Source organism: Aphis gossypii, chromosome X (genome assembly GCF_020184175.1).
Source record: "Aphis gossypii isolate Hap1 chromosome X, ASM2018417v2, whole genome shotgun sequence".
In the NCBI taxonomy this organism is placed as follows: Eukaryota; Metazoa; Arthropoda; class Insecta; order Hemiptera; family Aphididae; genus Aphis; species Aphis gossypii.
Genome location: NC_065533.1, coordinates 34,756,458 through 34,781,820, shown reverse-complemented (window position 1 = coordinate 34,781,820; position 25,363 = coordinate 34,756,458). Strand labels below are relative to the sequence as shown.

Sequence of the window (25,363 nt, the reverse complement as noted above, 5' to 3'; positions counted from 1 at the left end):
GTATCGCAAACTAAATTTTGATAAAAGTTGGAATTGCTTATTTTTGTTATTTTTACGTGTTAAACACATACCTACCAATTTAACTCAAAATAAATTGTTCTATTTTGTTTTTTAAAACGTAAAACGTTCATAGTACTGACGAACATGCACATCAAAACATATTGTTTTTCTATACAAATTTGTCATAAATATATTATATTAAATTATCTTTATTGAGTTATTAAAAACGGTCTATGTGTATGAAAAACTACTTTTGTATAAAAAGTAATAACAAAATAGTATCAAACTATACCAATATATTCTTTTAATTGTTTTATGAAAAGCATATGGAGATTTCGCTCAATTTTTCAGAAAAATTGTAAAACATGAACAGAATATTTATTGATAGAGCGGTAAACTTTTCACTTTGCAGTTTTTCGCATTCCAAATCTGATTTTTCGTTGAACTAAAAAGGGAATTAAATGTGAAAAGTGCAAAGGAAAAAGTGACAGTGTGTTGGTTGAATAGTCTACTGATGTTCAAATGCTTGTCACGTATATTCAAATATATTCATATGTACCACCAGATGGAGCTGATTAGTGATTAGTGATTTACATGTTGATTTATGTATTTGTATATATTTCTTGGACAAGTTACGATTTGAAGCAAGACAAGCGTTAAGTCGCTTATGTTTTGCACGGCGTCAATAAATTAAACTTTCGCTAAATCATAATTGTATTATAATAACTAATACTGAATGAGAAACTCCAAATTTGAAATGGTAGTTTAACTTACCAATAACAAACCAGACCTAGGTATATAGTTTTAATTTTAATTTAGTATGAGTTCATTTTTCATTTTAAGACGAGGACCCTTCATTTTAGACCGAAGGTGAAACATTATGAATAAATTAGTCATTTATTTAATCTGTTTAGTTCTAAAATTTGACTATTCAATCATGTAGCTACAAGCTTTTTGAAACAAACGTTATCCATAGAGTCAATCGGTTAATAGAATCTAAACAATGTTAAAAATAAAAAAAACAAAACGATGTTCGAAGTTAATCTTGACAGTGTATTTATTTTTACAATTTATAATGGCTGGCAGTAGCCACCATATTATGTTTTATTTTTATTTTCATTAAAAATCTTATGCAGTCGTAAATTATTATACTTAATTAAATTGTTACTACTGACGAATATAAACGTTATTATGACTTAAAAGTTAAAATTCAAAATTAAATAAAATATTAAGTGTTCAAAATCTAAAGGGTATAATTAAATATAAACACCATGTAATAAAAACGAAAAACAGTGTTATTAAAATTCGTTCCAGCCAAATCAATCTGAAAATAAGAAAAAAACACGAATTTTAAGTTATTTTTTACCATAATTGTAGAATACGTTTGAATTTAAAACTGACTTTTCCAATCTGTTTTTCGCTTGTTTTGTTTTCATTGTATTGGTATTGAATAAATATTTTTGGGTTCCAGTAAGAACATTTATGAAAATATCTTCAACGTTTACATTATCGAAGTTGAAATCAAAATCGTCTTTTTCAGAATCTGGGATTTCTGTGAGAAGATTTAAAAAATTTGTATTTTTAAACGTCCATGTCTGTAACGTGAAAAACGATAACGCCATCATTGCCGAAAATATTTTTTGCTGCAATTTCACCAACTTTCTGAAAAAAAGTAATAAAAGATAATAATTTATTAATTACGAGTATATTATTTATATTTATATAGATAAGTTTTTTTATCTTTGAACAACATTGCTTGTACAATAAAAAGTGGATTATATATTATTACATTGAAGTACCAATTTAACAAATTAAAAAGTTATACACAATTTGATAACGACAATAATGTTCATGATTGAGTAAAAAAACTTCAACAATTAAAATTAATCAGTCGTGGACGAAAACACGTTTTTGCAATGATGCAGCATTTCAGATTTAGGTTAAAAATATCACATGGAAAAATTACCAGAACAAAATCTATTTGTATTTAAAAAAAAAAAAAAAAATTAAAAAAATTAGATATTGTATATTCAAACTTGATATACATTGTTTTTAGAATATATTATATGTATTATATTATACCGTGTGAACGGTTATCAATACTGTTCGAGACAAAGAGAACGTTTTTGGGTCAAAACGTATTTAAGATCAAATATTGACGAAAATCGATTGAATGAATTTGACTTTCTTGTATCAATTAGTATAGTAATCAATAACTAGAACTAGAGTATACCAATCAACATAATACTGATGATTTTGCAAACCTAAAAATTGGAAAGAAATCGTCTTGATGTAGTCCTTTTTAATTTATGTTTTTCTGATGTTTTATAAGCTAACCAGTAGTAACGTCTTATAAATATTTAAATTTATAAATAATAATAATTTGATTAATAATAAATAGCTTAGTTAATATTTTTGGATTAGGAAAAAAAGGGTGGCAAACTTCTTTGTGATTATTGCAAGTGAAAATTATTGAAATAACTTAATTCACTGTTGTTTTATTTATGTTTTCGATACTCGAACACCAACAACAGTAGTTGGGAGTAACTTCGAGAATAATTATATTCATAAGAATTAAAAATTAATTAATAAATAATTCAATGCAGTTTCGTTCTGTTTTTTTAGATAAATATTACAACATTAACAATGATTTTTATGATTGTCTAAGACCTTAGTACGCATATTTTAATTTAATAAGTCAATGTCGATATGTTTCTTAGTTTCAACTAAGCTAAACTAAAAATGTACGAAAGTTAGATCTTTTTAAACATGTTAATAAGTAAAAAAAGATTCAATATATAGTAATTTATACATAAATCAAAAACTTAAAAAACTTGTAGATATCTTTAAAAATCATTTAATACTTTATTGTAAACATTTGTGTAATATAAAATGCCTATACATCAAAATCAAGGCACTATTTTTTCACTATACATTATAATTAATAAGTATAACTATAAAATCTAAATTAATCGTCATCGATACCTTGAAAAGCTAAAAAAATCCAGATACATTTAAAATACCTATTAATATTAGAGTAAACTAATAAAAAAAGTGCAAACAGAAAATTAACACATCAGTTTTCGAAAAAATCTATTTAAATAATAATAAAAAAAAATTGTTTATTATTAAGTACTTGAACCATTCCGTAATTAAACGAAATAAATATATATTTATATAAATAAATATATAATATATATATATGTGTTTCTATAAACATTGAAATCTTAAAAATATTAAGACCAGTTTTTGATGTAGTATAATTTTTCAAATGTTTTTTCTCTTTTTGAGCTACATATTTATAGATGCTTGAAACTTGACATTTTCAATTTTTAGATACCGAATGGAGCAATGTATTGATTTTATAATGATGTGTTTTTGTAGGTATATATCTTTATTTCAGTACTTATAGTACTTGATTTCAAATTTAACTCCATTTCAGTGACTCGCACGACACTCATATTATACAACAGAATGGTACCCACTTCCCAATCCTTTAAAAAAAATGTTTCTATAAACGTGAAAAAAGCTTGAAAATTTACTATAGGATTTACCATGTGAATAACTTGAACAAAATTTGTTAAAATCACAAGTAACACGAAAATCTACAAATTATATTGCAATCATCAAATTAATTTTATTTTAAATTTTAATACCTACTTAAAATACTTAAAAATGTAACTCAAGATTTTTCATAAGTTATTCCTACAGCAGTTAAAAAATACCGAAATTATAGAATTTTTTATTATTCAAATAATATTGCTTACGCTTAGCTATTAATATATCGTACTCATATTTTAGTAAGTACTAAAATAACATTTATCCTGTACAATTTAAGTTTGGTTTATTATTTAGGAGGACTTACTTTGAAAAATTTGTATCACTATCATAGATATGTCCTATGTGTTGTGGTATACGATGAATATTCAAAACGATAAACATAGTTATATTTTCACAACATAGTTCATAGTAACTGGAAGTCGTTTGTTATTAATTATCAATTGATATAATAAATATTTTCGGAGAAAAAAAATGTTCCAGAATATCTGATAGTTAGGTACGTTATAATAGTCTATACTCTATAAAGTGCCAATTTTATCTATGATGGTACTTTTAGTACCTACTATACCATTAAAGTTGCATGACATCTTTCAAAGAAATTAAAAATGGATCGACATCAGCAAGAGAAAATAGAACAGGTGCAACTAAAATAATTATCTTTGCTATTATAATAATATATGAGTTTATATAAAACGAGTATAGTAATATTATTATTGTCTATTGATCGTTTGAACTATAACTTTGTTGCTGCTACTACCATTCGTTACTTTTGTATTAATTATATTAAACAGTAAGTTATGATAATTTTATTACTTTTTCATTTTTAAATTCGTGGCGTTTAATGACACATGAATATTCCAATGACACAATATGAATATCGAATCCATAAATAATAATGACTATTGACCATATTATTGTTATTATCATTATTATACGCAGTAAATCATGTGTGTTATACACAGAAAACAACGATATATTTTAAAATATATAATATTCACATATTATCTTTAAACATTTATTAATAAAGATATGAATTCAATGTGCACTAAAATACCATGAAAAACGAATTGGACATCTGTAAAATGTAGTATAAAATACACTTGAAAATCAAAATTAAAAAAGTATAAAAATAAATTAAGTTGTAAGTATTGAAAAGAAAAAAAAAAATTCAATCATTTTACAAACCGAAATTTTAAGTTTAAAAAAGTATTTTAATTGATGGAAATTATTTAAAATATCTTATAAAATAACGAAAAAAGAAAACACAACCTAAAATTACCAAAAAATGTCTAGAAAATGCCAAAATATTAAAATAAAAGTTTCAAAATTGAATTCTCTGCTACCTAGCTACTTGATTCAAAGTTGTATTAACTAAGCTAATTTTTACAATGAGCTAAAAATAATGTATTTACATACGATTTTACGGTCTCACTTATTTCTAACCAGTGATCGGAAGTCTTAAAAATTATTTTCTAATATTTTTATTACTTTCAAAAAGGTAATATTTATAATATATACTATGTAAATAGAGAAAATGGTATCAAAAATATTAACAAAAATATATTATATTATAGTGAGATGATTGACAAATCTACACCCATAGTCATGGATTATATTTAATGCGTTTAAAAAGATTTTAAAAACTTTGCTGCTACACGACACTTGACACTACCTATGTATTTTTATTTTATAAATGGTAAAATACTAACCTTTTAATTCAACAACACAATTTGTTTGTTATACATTATAATAATAAACGAAATTGACAAAGTTGTTATCAAAAATACCTATATCATGATATGAAATTTAGTATACTATTGTACACTTATAATAATATTAAATAGTTATTAAATATGTAAACTACAGAAATTTGTTTTTCTATTTTTTTGTTCTATTCATAAGTATACTAAACACATACAAATATTAATTTTCCATGGTCACTTGTAGCGTAGTAATTATTTTGATTGAAGGTCATAAAATTCGAAATATTGCACGATTAACCATTGGAGGCGATTAGCGGTGGCTATAGGGACCATGACCCTTAGGTATTTTGGTTTCAGATCATTCATGATTAATATATTTTTTTCAATCATAGTCTTAAGTTTCTAAACTACAAATTATAATTGTTTTACTTTAAGACCTGAGAGAGTAGGTAGAATAGTAATAATTAAAATTTTTGGGCTGAAAATATTACCACCATCCCCCTTCTTCACCACTAGAAGACTAATTTAATTCAATTATTGCAATCAACGGTGTATTTATATTTTTTTATAAAATTTATGAATGCTTATTGAAGTCAAAATTTCGTGCAAATTTTTGACTTACGTCTTTTGTGGTTTTCCGGTAGCCTCCAGTAAGAAGTCGATAAGTATAGCTGGTAAAACTTGTTGAATAATAACGAGAATTTTAAAAAGCCGTTTAGAAGACGTAGAATAAAGTCTCGGCTTCCATAAAATCTCATCAAACGGATGCAATCTAAAATACTTTACTGCGAATTGCATCAATTTGTTGTTGGTAATTGACTTTTTGACTGATGATGAATTATACACTGTGAGTGGCTTGTCCGATGGCGAGCTAAATAAGAATAAGCAATAACAATAAAATTATCAAAAAATAAATGATAAAAAAAATATGAAAAAAATTTCTTTCCACAATTATAGAAGTCATTGCAAAACAATGTTAAAAAATATATATTTAACTATTTTTTTTTTAGTTTTTATTACTTTTTGTATACTGGCATACTTTTTAAACTTAATATTTCAAAATTAAATAATTTTCTGAGAATTCCATTTATTACAAATACTCTTTTGTTTAACGGAATATAATAAATTTTAAAGCAGAATATTTTTAAATGAAATACAAATGATTTGATAATCAGTTGTAATTTTATAAATATTTACATTTTAAAATTTTGATTAGTAAAGTGATTGACCGGCAGTTACCGGGTTACCCCTTAGCCACTATCTAGTCCGCTTATTTAGATTATATACTTAGATATAACTCCACCTTTCTACTTATTTAAAATTAAAAATTAAAATAGTTATAAAGTTATAACAAATAACTAACAACTCGTTTGAAATTCAATTTTAGATACTGAGCAGAGTAATGAATGTAATGGTTTTAGTGGTTTTTACAATGATGTGTGATTTTTTCATGTGAATGTCTGTCATAGCGTTTTGAATTTTGAAGCATATAAAATATATCATTATACAACCTATATATTATGCCTTCTTACCAATCGAAAAATAAATTAATAATAGTTATATTTATTGAAATTATAAAATATCTTTAAGAATAAAAACTGAGGACATCATCAAAAATTCTTTTTTTCATATTTAATAATAAATGTATCATTAAATAGAAATTTAATACATACTTACATCCTTACAGTGATCTATATTAATGATTGGTTTACTCAAAACTAAAAGTCTTCTATACAGTAGGTATTTTTCTGATTTTTTTTATGCATCGGAACTTTTGAAAAAAATATAATGTTTTGGAATATATAATTAAAAACGTATGCAGTAACTAATTCAGATAATCAAATCATAGGTATGTATAAAAATTTAAAAGTTATAATTCTAAAAATATAAAAAAATTTTGTTTTTTCAAAAATGTTTATCATGACTTAAAAAATATTTCTTATATCATAAATAGTTTTTTACAAGATAAGTATTAAACTTTTAAAGAATCACCCTGCTGCATATGTAAAAGTACTCTTTTCATATTTTGAAAATAGTGGCAAAAACATTGTATTGAAATTTATCTTTATCCCAACAGCTTTAATTTAGTATTTCCTCATTTAAATGTGAAATATCTTTAAATAATTTTTGGGCTAAAAACAGCCGTTTGTAAAAATATGTTTGTATTAAATATTGAAAATATATTTTACACATTGTATAATATTAAATATATATCTATGTATATATATTATTATGTTTATGTTACTTAAAATTATTCTTAATTGATTTAAAATAAACCAAGTATCTTGAATTTTGTATTATATTTTTTTATAAAATGGTGACAAAATTTTGTGAAAATTAGATGCAACAATTTGCAACTTGAGATGCTGGAGTGATGGGCCTTATTATATTCAATTCAAAACTATAACGAAAAATGTGGTCTAAACAATGATTAGGAAATGATTAGAAACTATGCTTAATAACAATTTTTTTTTAATTCTAATAAATTTATTGTATACAAGCTATGTAATAAGTATGATGACATAAACGTCGATTTTCCTATTAAATTTCTCTTGTTTGACGTTAAATCCATCGATGAAGAAGCTGCATTATTTAATGAACGGTTTATTCCTATTGAATAGAAAACCATCACCTTTCATTCATATGCAGCTTAAATTTCACTTTACGTCATGGAAAATCTAGACACAGACTTAATAATAAAGCTATGGAAAAGTATCGATTTTGTAAAAAGTACCACCTACGACCTACCTACAGACATTATCTACTTTTAGCAACTGTTCGACTTGTACATTGGTGCATATATTGAAATGGTAGTTAAATATTTGTATAATTTGGATATTAAGCTACCCAATATTTGATTAGAGTATGTTAATTTAGTTTGTTTATTTATTATTTTAAGAATCTGGTTGAAATCCTATCACTTACTAAACTTTTGAAATTTGATTCTATTTATTATATTTAGTGAGTAGGTATTAATTAAAAAAATGTAATTATGAATATTAACATTTTGTTTAAATAAATCATATCACGTAGTTTCATATTTTACTATACTATAGATTTTTTAAATTTGTTTCGCTAATTATATTTATAATACCAGGTAGGTACCTATAATGAAATTTAATATGTCTATATACTTTATATTAATATTTTGTTTTGGATCGAAACAGAAACCATTTTTTTGTGATATTTAGTGTATTATTTAAAGTTCAAAAAAACTACTAGATTGTCTCTCACTATATTATTTATCAGGATAAAAATTTAAAAATATTGCAATATGTATAATGTATAAAAACATTCTGAGTGGAGCGATGAGTGTATTAATTTTACAATAGTGTATGTTTTTTCCGCCTGTTATTTTCTTTAGGAAGTAAAAATGCTTCGATTATCTACTTTTAGAAAATTGAACGTACTTGATACTTTGGAGGTCAAAGGTTTAATTAGTACTTTCCTCAATAGTTAGTAATAACAAAAAAAAAAAAAACCAGAATTTTACAAAAAACAAGTTTTTAACAAAATTGATTTCTTCATTTCGATATAATTTAAAAACTCCATATTTTTATCAAGATAAATAAATTATAAATAAATATTAAAAAATAAATAAATAAATAAATTTACTATAAATTTCTATAAATGATAAAATTTTAAAAATATTTAAAAATTTTTTTAGATATTTATAATAATTGAAAGTTTTAATTTTTTTTTTTATCAATATAGATAAAACAAATTACAATTGGTTAATAATGCTTGAAAATTGGAAAAGGTTTCTAATTAGTTATTTATTTTCAATTTTTTTTTTTTAATTTTATAGCCATAGTATTTTTTTATAAGCATTTAAAGTTAAAATTTTAACGAATTCTCAATAGTTATAAATTATTTTGTATTTAAAATTTCATAAAAATTGTTTTATTTATATACCTATTTGATTTGAAAATGTAATATATCGTTCTTTAAAAGCTTTCCAACCTGAACTAAAAAAAAAATTCTACTGGGAAATTCATCAAATCTTTATGACCATTTAAAGTTATTTTTATATATGCAATATTATTTATATGCATTTTAAGTTGAAAATTACAAATTTAGATTATTTTGTAGTAAAATATTTACAAAATCTAAAATTTTCATAACTTAGGTTGAAAATGTTATCCGATATTTTTCATAATTATTTCTTACTAGAACTAAAAAGTCTAAATATTATATTGAAATATAATTTGAATTAAATCATATATTTTAACAATGAATAACGATGTAAATTACTTTGTTATAATTTAAAAATATTATTCGTTAAAACTTATATGAATTTTATTGTACACAATGAAATTTTTAAAATAACTGTAGATTAATTTTTAAGATATTATATTTAAACCTATTCATACTATTTTATGTTTTTTACAGTACCTTCGTTAACTCAAAAGTGAATAAAAAAAAATATAGGTAGTATTGTACAATTAATATAATATACCTATATTATTATAATAATATAACGCTTAAAAATAATATAATAAATGAAATGTTTTTATCAAAAATTAGATCTAGGTACCTGTCGTAATACTAATAGTAGATATAATTAGGTACTTAATAACTATAATCAAAAAAAAAAAAAATTATCATGGTGTATAATAATGACAGAACGTCTCATCTCAAAATCTTTTTTCGTGTACCATGATATACCATTGTATTCAAATTTAACATATCTGTTACAGTGACCTATTCGACACCTAATGTATATGCAGCAGAGCGATACCCACTTGTTTATCTTTTTTATATTTTATCTATATCTGCGGGAGCGGTTTTAAACGTTTAGGAATAGGATTTAAGTACTGTTGGTACGGCGAAATATAACGGATAGTACATTATTTAGTACCTATAGGTATAGTGTATATTATTTGATACATTATTAATTAAATATGACATTAAGCAGTGTTATTGGTGTTCTCTGTGACAGCAGTTGCTGAGTTGCAACTACGTATCACGTGATACTGTTTAGCATTTTAAGTTTAACATATTATTATTCAATCAACAAAATACTTGTGTATCCCACGATGATAAGCGGCCAGGATCATCCCTTTAATCGATAAGTCAACGGGCATAAAGTCTGGAGTTGAATCTTTATAAGCCAACGTGACCAGCGTTACACCTTTGCCAGTCGCAACCATTAGTCCGATCGGTCCATTAACGTTGTCTATCCATCCGACTACGGGCTCAGCGATCGAAGATATTACTGTGAAACCATAATAATATAATTTATGCAAAGCCCATAATAAAATAATAATATCATAGTACACTTTATAATATATCATGGGTGGAACGCGTTTGAAGGAAATCCGAATTTCGATCGAAAATAATCACATCGGTTTATACACACATATAGGCTACAAAATTGTCGTTTGTATCATGTAATTTATCTTTGAACAGAAATACGAGTATTTAACATAATTTAATCGCGTGTAAAGCAAAACTAGTCTTGGAATCTAAAATCGTGTTTTTGTTTTTTTTTTTTTTTTAGATACGGTTTTACAAAATTTTGTTAATAAGACAACGAAAGAAAATGACTAGATAGTTTTTATTTTCTTTCTGTGCAAATGAATTACTATATTTTCGTTTTGTTGAGAACACATACAATTGTTGAAATTCCTTAAAATATAATTAAAATAAACGCAATTCATTACGATAAATATGTTTTATAATGTGTTTTTATTATTTTATTCTTTCTTTTCCACACACTAATACATCGTTCGTCATATTATTACTATTTCAATAATAGATCGGTAAAACTTTATATGATACATTAAGTGCCTGTATAATATTACAAAAGTTATCTGGCTGGGTCTAAAAAAATGAGAAATAGTTGGACGATTTTCTGCTTCTTGCAGTTTGTTTGTTTGTTTACCCTGGACATTTCGACCAAATGGCAAAGTATAAGAAAAATCAATGACAGAGTTTAAGCGTCGAACGGTGTATATTATATCGTACACAGCACTATCCAACGTGAAATGGAGTTATTATTGTACAGTATTACACTGCGTCTAGAACATTAATTTTAAAAAAAAATGCAAATAAAAACATTCAAAATTATTTTTTTTTCAAAAAGAATGCATTTATAAGCAGTAATCATGTTGACCAGAGAAATTAATGTTCACATTTAAAATTCACAATCAAAGACAATATTCATTATAATAAAATTGAATTAAATTTTAATAAAATACTTATAATATATTAAATTCTAGGTAGTTTACCAGTTTTTCCATATACCATTGAAAAGTACATTGTAACTTGTCTCTTACGGTTTTTGCGAAGAAGTTTATAATATTATGACATCGGGGTTTCAGCTATCGATGCACTAAATGACAAGGGGTCTTCAACCAGCCTAGTATTTATTTTAAGGGTGGTAAACACATTTAAAACATAGTATAGTATGCATCTTTATTAACATAACTTTTAATCATTTAATATGCTATATACTTATTTGCCATAATTAATGCGGCCCGTGAGATTTCTTAAAAAATAATAAATTATCCGTTGCTTTAAAAGGTTGAAGACTTCTGCTTAATGAATTGTAATAACTATCACCACCCACGAAAATTGGGACTATGGTATATTTTATAAAATGTGTTAATTTAACAAAAAGATTAATTTATCATATATTATTTTTCTTAAACATATATTTAATGGTTTTATAACCATAGAATGCATTGTCACGCGTTTAATTTTCATTTACTTTCATCGGTAAAATGAATGCACTCTCGATTACAATAGTAATAAAATATAAATCCAATTTACTCATGAATGGATTCAATCCAACCCACATTATTATGATTTATGGCTTACATTATACGTATAGGTACCACAATATTATGTACTTAAACAGAAATGGATTGATAGCAGAAGAAGAGAGAAGTTTAACAACAAACACCACAACATTATTAGAAAAAAATTAGATAGCGGTTCTATCTATTTTTAACAATGTTAATGCAGCAGTCCATTTTATATAAATAATAGTTTTATATTTTTATATAAAAATATAATGAATACTTGCCTATCGACGGTCTGAATATGACCATCGGCATGTTATTGTTATGATTTGACCTGTCCGATTTCTCGCTGATTATTTGTTCGGCCAATAATTTTGTAAATGTGTACGTATTCGGAAACGATCCCAACAATCTATGACAATACAACAAATTCAACTTATTATTTAGTTTTTATAGATTTTTTTTTTTTTTAACATACATTTAATTTGGCTATTGATTACCTAACTATGTTTATAGTTGTATACACGCAAACTCAGTCAAAGCTCTCGAGGGAGAATACGGAAATAAAAAATACTAGTCATCGATTATTTAATTTAATTCTTCAACGACAATACCGTACGTAATACATAAAAACAATACATTGTAAAATATATAATGTGCAAATTACAGTTTGAAAGCATTTATTTTCTTTCAGTGATTATTGTATAGGGCAATATACTACTTCGCATTCACATAATATAGTACAGTTGAACTTTTTACGAAATGGATTTCCGTTTTACGAACTTCGAGCGCAACCTATAAGTCATTTTTAGATTCATGTATTGGTTTTTAAATAAATCATTATTTTAAGTTTAGTGTAATTTTTTATTTTCAATTCACATGATACAGTAAATTTTTCGTGAAATTGCTTTTGGAAAATTCAAAATAGCAATGTGTAATTGTAATAATATAATACAATAATATCAAATAAATCAATTACATAATTAAACAGATATTTATTAACACATGTTAAAAATACTTATATTTTGATTACATTTTTACACATTATTATGCGTTACTATTTCCTTAACTATACACTATATAATATGAGAATATGATTATCTGTAATATGGTTTATACTTTATTGATATCCAAATAATGAAAACAAATACTCACTTTATACCTAAATATTAGTATAATAATACTTTGTTATAAATTATAATTAAGTACTCGCGTTATTTTTTGATGACTATTAATGAACATTTAATGAAATGTTACCGATTTAGGTGACGTAAATTATATAAATAAAAATTGCATTAGGTGTAAATTAAACAATTCCATTTCACAAATTGGATACAATTGGTGTTCATTACATGAAAATAAAAACGTCTTGATTGGTATGAACAAAGTTTATACTATAACGGAGGATATCCATTTCACGAAATGTTCGATTATCCTAAGTGAATGCGACATGTTATATAAACTACAAAGTATATACATATAATATTTAAAATATTTGGTCATAATTTTAATACCTACGTTAGCGGACAGACTTAAAAATAATTTGGTTTCATAGTATATTTTAAAATGCAACTTTTTCATTACTTTTTCATCATAGCAATAATACCACAATATTTGTATGCATTTTGTTACAGATAAATATTATGTAAAATTTCTTTAATATAACTATTAACTGTTACTATAGTAGTATTAAGATTTTTATATTTTTAAATACCAACACTAAACAAATAAGCCGATATCAACTGATTAAGTGATGACCATTATCGTAAATTATGTAATTGAAAAACGCTATGGTAAAATAGGAATTTACAAATAAAAATGTTGAATACAATTTTGCTTTAAACGAAATTGACAGTATCCAACTGTGCGACGCACTTAAAATGGATGATATTACTTGATCATTCATAAAAACAAAATCTACTAAAATTATTACTACCTACTGTAATAGTAATGTCATATTATTTAAGAAAAGGTTTTTAGAGCACTTGCATTGCAGTAATATTTTAAACTATCAATGTAGATAAAAAAAAAAAAACAAATAACTAAAGCAGTAAAATTGTTTGACTGTCCACCAATTTTATCCAAAAATATTAATGTTAGATGGTATATGTATAATATTTATTAAATAATTTGCTTACATTATATTATTATAATGCATGTTTCAAAATAAAAATTGAGTTATTTTACCATTATTTATATAATTTACTTTTTTGAATTCCAGCTTTTTTTTTTTTTTTTACTGAGAAAAACTCTGAACAAGTTAATACTTATCGAATTTTGAACTATTGCTATTTTACTCCGAACACATCTAAACTTTATATACCTACTTATAAATTATAAAGCAACTAATAAATAATTACTAGTTAGAAATTCGACTTTTATAAATTGAAGTTCTCATATAAATCTTGTGTTTTGTAGCATATAATTAAAAATGTATAATATTATATACAGTCATTGAAAAAAGTAAAAACATTGTTGTTTAACTACTTCAAATTATGGACAAAAAATATTTTACAAAAAACTTTTAAAGTAATTAGTGTTTATTAATAAAAAAATCACATTATAAAGTTGAAATTATTTATTTTTATTGTATAAGATGTCAATTTATTTCAATAGAATTTAACTAAATTACACTTAAGTAGAATTACGTTATTGCGTTTCATATAAGAAATAATTAATTAAAATAATTCAGAAAGTAATGATTGAACAAATTAAGTATGCAAAGAGATAAAATATTATTTATTAATATAATCCTTTTATTATATCATCTATAATTTTTATGGCGTAAATAAATAAGGATTCGTTTTTTAAATCATCTTTACGTTGTTATTATTATGATGCCATACTAAATATTTTTTTTTAATATTTCATGAGTCTATAATGGCGTTAAAGGTATTTCAGTTATTTGTCGAAATATTTTTCTGTTTTTAAATTCTTCGTAATCTTGACATTCGATTACAATTCTATAGGAACATTGCAGTGAGCTATAAACTACATTTTTTTCATTGCATATACCTAGTTGATTTCTGTATTTTTAATGTAATGGTTTAAGCATTTTTTTTGATCTTATTTATAACTTACACAATGAAAATACCTAAAATAAATATCCTAAGCCATTTTTTTTAAAATCGTATTGCTTTTTTTTCAATATTCTTAAAACTTATCTTTGATTTGTCATCGATCAGTACCCGCTGTTAAACAAAACGTTTCAACTTTGCGCTAATTTTTAATTTTAGATTAATTTTAGTGTTTTTATAGAAATAATAATAATATAAAATGATCGTCCAGAAAGTAAACTATATTATATGTTCAGTATACAATACCCAATGTGTCTCTATAGTAGCTCACGATTCGACGCTTTAGTTCGATATGAGAAATTTCAACGAAATATTAAAAATATTTAGTATCTTAAATACTGCATACTTGAACATATTTTCAAAGTAACAAAGAAACAAAAGGTCCGATGTCTGATATTTGTCAATTCTGTACTAATCAATAATTATTTTAAAAACGTGATGTTTAATTTTTTATACATAATTATTTTGCACATAAATAAATAAATATTAATATACGATGACAATACAACGCTTCAATACAGTATAATACTAGCGTAGGTTAGATAAATTGACATAGGAAAAAAATTAATTTATAATTATTACGTCATATATTAAACTAGAACTAACTGTTAGGTATATAATTCAGATAAATATGTATTAGTACAAAAAATCTGAATTACTTTTTTATTAAAAAAATAAAAAAATAACTATACTTTTAGATTACACTTACTTTTTTGTGCAAATTTCAGACAATTTGGGATCTACATTTTCTGCAATCATAATTGCATCTTGCCAACTGATTGGTGATTCGTATACTTTTTCTTCCACATAAACTCTGGTACAATTGCAGTAAGTCGTTGATACGTGTAAAAATACCTGTAGTATAAAATTTAATGCATTATAAATTTATTAAATTTATATTAATCGTGTTATGGAATAATTTAATAATATATAATATAGTAAACATCGATAATATGTACAGTTATTGACTATTGTATATAATTAGGTACCCCGCAGTGTTATGCACTGTGAGTTTTGACTTACAATAACATATCGATTTATTATGCCGTAAAACACGCGTATGATACCTAATGACATACATACTAGTCAAAGAGGTGTATACGTATAGGTTAATACAGCCACCAGTGGCTAAAAAGCCACCCGAGCTCAGTAAAATCTTATTTTTCTGATCGACCTCTCTATTTTGTTCTTTTAACAAATATGAAAATAATGAGTATAATCTGGCGCGGATCCGTGAGGGTGAGGCTAACGGTTTTACCCCTCTACCCCTATGGGAATATCATTCATTACGCGTATTTAATTATAATATAATAAACTGTTAGGTTTATTAATACGTCTTAAAATCTATAAATTGAAAATATAAATAAAATTACTAATACAGTAATATATGTTATCAAATATTATCAATAGACTATGATTTACAAAAATGTAGTATCCCCCCCCTCATGACTTAGATTTTTAAATTTACCTAAAAATGTCGTGTGTAAATCATGTGTTTTATAAATAAAAAATTTTGTCAATATGTCTTCAATTGGAATTTTTTAGCGATTGGCCTATTTGATAAGTCCTAAAATGTCAAAATACTAATACTAATAATTCATTTTGTACAAAATTCATCAAAAAATTGTTTTATCACTGCAGTGCACATAATTTATTATGTTAATTACTAATTAGATATTCTAATTTTTATATTATATAAGCTGTGTAAATGTATAATATAATGAAGCCTGAAATTCATTATCAAATGAATTGTATACCTATTTTATTATAATGATTACAATTTTATAAAAATTCACCATAAACTATATCACTAAAAATAAATAGTAAATGTTATTTTTTTTTCTTCGTATTATAATTTTTTACGTATGGTTTACCTGTGTAACAATCAAAAGCGTTTGACAAATGAAATGTTTGCCATGTGTCATTATACATAAATGATATATAGTTCGATTGTTTTATTTATGACTTGCATTATTCGAGATAACATAAAATTACAATAATTTAAATACCTACCTCATACTAATAATATTTTTTAATCATTTTTATTTTATATTATGTTAAAAAAATGTATTAGGTATTTCTTTTTTAACTCAAGTTAAAGATTTGTGATATTATTAGTGTATTAGGATTTAAGTTATATCTTTTAAAAGCATTTTTTTTGTTTTTTAAGAAAATTAAATCTACACCCTAATTATCAATAGGGATTACAATGTCTATTTTAGTATTATATAATTGATTACCTAGTTATTATTATTATTTATATTATTTATTATTATTTATTATTATAAATGCTAAATGTTAGTGATATTGACGAATTGTGTAAATATATTTATACTTCAAATGCGAATACCTGTGTATCTTAAATATTTTTTTCATATTCATAAAGACAATTTTTCAATCTTATATTTACAAGTTTTTTGACCAAGCAAAACAAATGTTGATTTATACTTAACTAAATTATGTGTAATTATGAAAACTTACAATAAAACTTATTATGACCATTTTTTTAAAAATATTATCTTTTTACAATTTTATTCAAATAACCTTTTACTTTGAATAATATATTATTGAGAATTCAAATTTAAAACATTCATTTCAGTAACTTACTCGACACTTATTGTATAGTAGAGAGAAAAGTAGCCAGTTTCCCACCTTTTTTTTATTTAACTGGGATTCTAACAAATTTAATTGTAAGAATTCTATTTTGATATTCATAAATGGTATTTAATTATTTTATCAAACGCTTTAAATTGAAATATACTATTAATGCATTTAGCATTTCAATATAATTTTATATTATATAATAAATAATAAATATCATTATATCAAGTAAATTATATACTATGTAGGTACAATGTACATATTACACCATAAAGATGAAATGGTCTTAAGACTACGAGATATGTAGGTATTAGATTTTTTGACTAATATTTTGTATTGTATTAATTTATTTATCAATAAAAATACAGTTATCCGAGAATTTAAAAAAGTTCTAATGTCATCGCGTAAATATAGTAAGTTAAACGCTAATTAGTAATTAATATTTATATTCAGCAGGTATTTGTTCAACCTGAATTTTTTATTAAATTATAATTTATGATAACAAATTATTAATTCAAAGAATTATTTCCGTGAAAATTACACATCATTCGCATTATTTTTTATCGGTATATTCGATCATCACACAAATCTCGAATAACACCACGCACATCATTTCGGACGTGTGACACCATTTTCCTTCAAAAATGAGATACCATTTTCTTGCACTATTAATCCCCCCCCCCCCCCCCCCAAAAAAAAAGAAAAGAAAAGAAAGTTACGTTCTATTTTCCTTCAGGCATTTTTTTAGACTTAAGTCATGTCTATTTTTTTCAAACATTAAAATCATATATTAATTAGTGTGAAGTACCTACCTACATTAAATTGCACTAGTTTTTTTTTTAAAAAATACGGGTTAATAATACGTGTTTATGAATTTATGATTTTTTAAAACTTGGTATTCATCAATATTTTATTGTTCGACCTAATGCATATTGTTACAAGATAATATTTTTGTCACGTTTATACGAACCAGGATTAAATATAATATAATTGTTGCACCAATCAACATATAATTAATCAATAGCATAGAAAATAACTAATTGAATAAAATAACATTATTTGGTAGCGTGGTTAATTCAATTTGTAATCAAAGTCGTGCCACATTGTGTTTTACCTGTAATAATGACTATGTAATTAACTGATGCTTTGAACCTGGCTTCCTGAGTCACCTAATCCTACGCCGTCCAACTACGTATTTTGGGATATGTTAAAGATATTGTATACGTGCTACTGTTTTCATCAATCAAATGAGAGGTAAAAATTAGCGCAGTCAATTAAAACGGATATATTTATGAAATGAATTAAAGTTCCAACTAGATGTTTTTGGACGACCAAGGGAATAGTCGGATAAATATGATAAATATTGAATAACTATGTACAACAATTCACCGACTAAGAGTTAACAAACGATAAACGTAGTCTTACATTTTTGTACAGTATTTTTAAATGAACAAATGTTAAATGTTATTAAAGTTAAATATGTATAAAACATACGTATTAATAAATATTTGTTTTTAAAGTTTAATTTTTTCAATTATCATATATTAGATTATTTCTTATATTTTCAATGTAATTCAGCTTCAGATTATTTTCATCATAAATAAACACACCTAATAAGTTGACATAGTAAAGAAATTATAACTTCAAACAATTAGTTTTTACAATTTATAAAAAAAATAGAAATAATTAAGTAATGCGATAAATATATATAAATATGCATAGATAGGTAAAATAGTGTACATATTGGTCAATAATCTCAAGAGAGAAGTTTTTCTTAATAGAGGAGAATAATTCTAATATGTATTTTTATGTCTAGTCGTCATAATATTGTACTATTATATTCACGGACAGAAAATAATGATAGCGATAATACGTATTCGAATTAATAAGTGGGTAACAATTCCTTATTTTGATAACGGAAGAAAATGAACAATGGATGAGTACGGTATCTCATTAGGCAATTTCACGTTATCTGAGTGTGTTCATGTGCATAAAGTTATCACTTATGAATAGTAATTATTATGAATATTATTACTATAATTTAATTCTTAATTACATTTTATAGTAAAATGTAACTCCCAATACAGAAAATGTACCAATATACCAAATGTCCAAAATTATATGTTAATTAATTATGCACGTGTATACGTGTACGGTGTATTATTTCCAAAACTATTTGCCCGGGCTTTGATTTCGATTTCCGAGCGTTAACTTGGTACAATTTTTTATTTGTTGTGTACGCACTAACTTAAATATAAATATTATCACTAGAATAATTTTACTTACAATGAGGTTTTTCATTTGTTCAGATAATCTTACGACTTCTCGCGTTCCTCTAACATTTTTGATAATCGCATCTCGAATAGGTTCGTCAAACCGAACTGTTGCAGCAACGTGAAAAACAATCGAAACATTACGAACTAACATATCGTAATCGTCATCACTTATACCCAGTCGGATTTCGGCCATGTCCCCAAGTATAGGAATTATTTTTTTTTCTGCAACACCGGGATTTTCCGTTCTAATCTTATCGAACAGCTGGGCGAAAGCAAAAAAAAAAACACACCATATCAATACAATATTACAACATAATTTATTATAATTAATATTTAATTAATAAATTTATTTTTAGATTTTAAACATTTGCTGACATTTTAATACTCAAATATTTATTTGGTAATCTTGATTAAAAAAATACCTATTACATTATGTTATATTTCTTAGTGAAACGAAGAATATGTCAAATTATTAATAATATTAATTAGGTAGGTAACATCAATTATTTTGACGAATCCTTCAATAATGTATCGTTGTAAAATTTTTTATTATTTTATGGACTATGGTTATTTTGTTTATTAAAAATAGAGAAAATATACAAATGTCATTGAAAAGAAATAATAGAATATGATTATGATTGATCAGATATATATTCGTCTAAATTGTAATTTATGGAACAGCATAGTAACATCATCATGGAGAACATTTAAGTAGGTATACTAGTATATTGACCCTCAATTGATAAACCATTTAAGTGTTATCAATACAATTAAAACCATTCTTCAATCAGCTATATAGCCTATATTATACTGTCGTATATTGTACAATGATTAATTCTAGTACAGTATATATCAATATTATATCTATTATAATATGACACATAATATTATTATGTAAAATTTGAAACAACATTATTGTCATAGAATTATTATACAAATAATTTCATACTAGTATAAATTATAAATTAAAATTTTTACTATTGTTTCAGATAGTTTAGGTGTATTTCTTTTTTTTTATATTCAGTAACATTCGAGTGGAAAAATATAAAAGTGAGTTTGTTGATCAATGTAATTTAAAAATTGAAGTTAAATTATGGTAAATTATTTAAAATTATTACAACGGTATGTTTGAACTATTTCGAGAAAATAAACTCGTGTCAATAATACAGGCAAATACAATACTTATTGGCTTTTATAGTATGCAACTGAAATTTACGAACAAAATAGTATAGATTAATTCAATTGACTCGTAAAATAGAGTATAGTTGTTCCGATAATAAACGTACCTAAATAAAATTAACACAGACTCACGTGCGTGTGTGTGTATTTCATCACAAAATACTGCAGGTAGATTGTTATACCTTTCAAACTCGGTAAATAATTGTATTTATTTATTTGTTGTGCTTAGTGTTTTCGGTTTATTTTATGACATTTTTACATTATTTTCCCGACTCGTGTAAACTATTAAATTGTAATTATTTAACCGTTTGTTTTATTTCAGTTTCATTTAATTGTAAGTATCGATTCAGGCTCGCATTCAAAATAATTTACTATTTGGTTATTGGACATTTAGGGGCGAAAGGTTAATACAATTAAAGTATACTAGACAAGTACAGTGTTTAATACATATTTCATATACTGCCACAATTAAGTAGTTGAATATATCAACTAAAAAACAAACAATTTTAGCATAGTGGTAAGTGGGTTTTTAAGTAATCGTGTAATGAAGACAATAATATGTTATTGTATGTTTATTTAACTATACCATTCTATATAATAGTTATATATACATAGTATATACTACCAAACAATTTATTTTATTCAAAACACTAAATATTTCAAAAACTTTGATAAATGAGAATTATTTTTTTTTATGTAATATTAAGTCATTAATATTATATCTTCATTTTATTTTTTACCACTTTTAATTGTCACTGTTTATAAAAAAATACCTTTTAACAATAACATATAATTTTTTAATCTTTTATGTCAAAGCAAAATACTTTTAAATTATTTCAAAATATAAAAATCGCATTTTGAATAGATAATATGTTTATAATTCATATAAATGATTGAGCTGAAATGGTACCCAGACAAATATTTGTCCACTATTCGAATCATCAAAACTTTATAAATACCAATGAGTTATTACTACATTCGTATATACTATGATAGTCCGAAATTTGATTTTTATACTAATAAATCAAAATACTCCGATTAATATGCTGTTAAACAATATTATATTAAAAATGTATGTAGACCTGTAATCATTCAAAATAGTAAAAACTTAAAAATTGGTATCTAACGATAAGAAACATAAATAAATGTTATTTTATAACGGTTTTAAATTGTGTAAAAACAGTAGATATTTAAAAACGAGAGTGTTTTCTGCTGTGAAATGTGCTTTACGTTAAATGGATCACGCAATATTATAAATTATTTTATAATTTAAATACATATTTTATTATTACGAATTATCACAAAATCTACCACATATGGTTGGATAATAATGATAATTATTGTTCATTGAATTTGTTTTTTTTTTTATTTATACAATGATACACTCGTTCTAATATATCGCTAACTATAATATTGAAACATTGGTGTAAAAATAAGTAAAATAAATGATTTAAATTTATTTTCACCGAACTTATCGAACGCTTCAAACGTACGAAAACCTAATGCTTTGGACATCACCCGAGTATAATATTTAAATGTATATTTATCTGTACCGGTAACGCCAACATGTCTTTAACTCTGTCAGTTATACATTTATCTTTGCGATGTCTCATCAAAACGTATATGTTTTTGATGCCCGGACATGATCGCAGTAGTTTTTCAATCAAAACTTTGCCCATGAATCCGGTTCCACCTGTTATGAAAATATCACATCCGTTGTAAAATTCCTTTATACTCATGATTGCCTGAAACATAACAAAAAAATAAAAATTGAATATCTTATTGAATAAAGTATAGTTTATTTGTTTTTTTTAAACATTATATTGAATATTCGTACAAGTTTGCAATTGATTGATTTTTGTTTTTAATTTTTATTTGAATCACGAATGTATTAGCTGGTGGGACTATGAAATATTTTTAAAACCTAATAATATATATTTTATTCGAACATAATTTTCTTTTCTTTTGTACATACTTTAATACATTGAGACAACATTCTAATCAGATTCCATTAATCAATAATGTCTTGTCCATAATAAATGTTTAAAAATTTCACATCATTTGACAGAACTTATGCCAATATTAATACGGCGCACAGATTCATAATTATTAATTATTAGAATATACACAAGACACAGTATCTAGTATATTTAACTCGCAGAAGGATTTTCACAAACAAGATTATAAATTCTCAAGTTGTCACTAAAACTTTAATATACTCATTTATAAATTGATGAATAAGATTTTTAAATTCAGGACCAGTATTTGAATTGAAGATATAAGCCTAATATTAAAATTAAAATTCCTCTTGATAAACTGAATACCAAGTATATAAAATCAACCATCTATATTAATTTATTTGTTAGAGATATCTTATACTTACGTTAGATAATAATGTTTAACTAATAGAAACAAATCTAAATAAAGTTAAACAAATTCAAAAAATAAAAATAAAAATTAATAATAATAATAAAAATAAACGATCCTATAATTTACAAAACCGTATCATTAAATAAATGTTGACCTAACAAAAGTGATTCTTTGTTATGATTAAATTCATTTTAATACAAATAATGTGCATAATAATGAATCAGTTGTGAATTCGATGTTAAAACTCTGAAATATTTTATTTATAATATTGTAAACAATATTACCTATACCTATTATAATACTTGTATGACTTATAGCTATTAATTGTATCTATTTATAAGCAATTATAAATCGAAAAAAAAAATTAATATGACTATAATGTAATTGTTAAATGTGATTTCATTATAAATTTAAATTAAAGCAGTGATTTTTTTTTCATTTGTTTTATTTTTACAAATTAAGAAAAAAAAAAATTAGATTTAGAAAAAAACATAATATTTTGAATATAAATACATTATTTTGTCATAATAAATACCAATACCTAGGTATATGTAAAAAGTATATCAACATTACCTTTTTTTTTTTGAACAGTGAATATCTTAAATCTACACTTATCTTACTGTCGCTAACAAGGCAGAAATCTTTGATGTTCGTTCAGTTTTACTCGTCAATGGAAGTTGTGTTTTAGTGGCATAATTGTCGAAGAAATGTGATGAGTAAATGAATAATAACGAATACAATATTTCTATTGTGTTTGATAATTGGATTCCTTAATTAAAATTCAATGCAAAGAATATATTACAGACTAATATTGTAATCGATTTTAAACTGTACCACGCATATTCACTTAATATGAATTCTACATAATTTTTAGTATTTGAGTGACATTCAAATATACATATTGTGAAAATGTGATAATGTATGAAAATGGGTAACCTATAGAATTGTCTTAGGTCATATCAATAATATTTCACACTCGTTCTAGTTGTTAATAAGCAGTCATGAAAATGGAGAGTGGGTTTTGGAAAGTCTAGCCTTAAAAACCTCAACAAACTTCATACAAATACTACACGAATATATACAGTCGACTCGCGGATTATGATAATTTGAGTATTAATAACTCGAAATTCTCGATACCCCGAATAAATAAAATTAATTCTCTTTCAAATAAAAATAAAAATCGTATTAATTCCAAAATTAATTGTACAAGTTTTTGACATCTCGAATGTTCTTATCCAAATTTAATACAATTAATATAATACGAGTATATAAATAAGCGACGAGAAAACCAATAAATATTTCATATTAAAAATAGTTTATAAAGGTAACTATTTTTTGATTATTAGTATAATTATTATTTAATTCATAAAACCCAACCATTATAATTGACTACATTAATGATATGAATCTTGATATTGCAGACAATTAAGTCATAGAAAATTGACGTAATCGAGTCACTTAGATCTTTAAAAAAATAATTGAGAACAATGTACTAAATCAACAAAATCAATTAACCTTATATCGATTCTCTAAAAATGATAACATATAAATAGGTAATAAACGTAAATTCGCATTTTTTTTTTTTTTTGTTAAGTGTACATGCATATTTAAAAATAAATACATAATTAGTTTTTCAAGATTTTTATAACTCAACGTTGTTTTAAGTAGAGTAGCACCCCTAATTTAAATTTTAAACCCCTAATTTTTAAATTACTTCACTGTCTATATTCGTATTTAAATACTTAATGGAGTACTCCAATACTTTTTTTTTACAAGGTTATATGTTTAAAAAATATTAAAGGAATGAATTCCTCAGGGTCCTAAACATTTTTCCTATCTATTTAAAT

General features: G+C 24.2%; 1 protein-coding gene across 2 annotated transcripts; it reads right to left on the bottom strand.

Annotated features, from left to right (window-relative positions):
• Nucleotides 1-1,032: 1,032 nt before the first annotated feature.
• LOC114129753 (fatty acyl-CoA reductase 1-like) lies at nt 1,033-24,240 on the bottom strand. Of its 2 annotated transcripts, XM_027994580.2 has the most exons (9): nt 24,091-24,240; nt 22,700-22,893; nt 19,978-20,229; nt 15,800-15,945; nt 12,298-12,425; nt 10,290-10,482; nt 5,887-6,135; nt 1,402-1,662; nt 1,033-1,324 (listed from the first exon to the last, which is right to left on the bottom strand). In XM_027994580.2, exons 2-9 carry the CDS (start codon nt 22,883-22,885, stop codon nt 1,237-1,239), a joined length of 1,503 nt encoding a protein of 500 aa, XP_027850381.2. In that variant the 5' UTR covers nt 22,886-22,893; nt 24,091-24,240; the 3' UTR covers nt 1,033-1,236. The 2 variants fall into 2 exon arrangements, with proteins under 2 accessions (XP_027850381.2, XP_050062317.1); XM_050206360.1 differs by lacking the exon at nt 24,091-24,240 and having other exon boundaries at nt 22,700-22,900.
• Nucleotides 24,241-25,363: the final 1,123 nt, after the last annotated feature.

Bases quoted from the DNA above. Each gene is read 5' to 3' on its own strand.
- LOC114129753 (XM_050206360.1), bottom strand. From the start codon at position 22,900: ATGTTTCAGGCAATCATGAGTATAAAGGAATTTTACAACGGATGTGAT. The intron at 6,136-10,289 runs GTATTTTGTTGA...ATTCTTATTTAG, and splicing joins TATCATCGTGGGATACACAA to CTCGCCATCGGACAAGCCAC. The intron at 1,663-5,886 runs GTAAGTCAAAAA...ACTTTTTTTCAG, and splicing joins ACCGGAAAACCACAAAAGAC to AAAGTTGGTGAAATTGCAGC.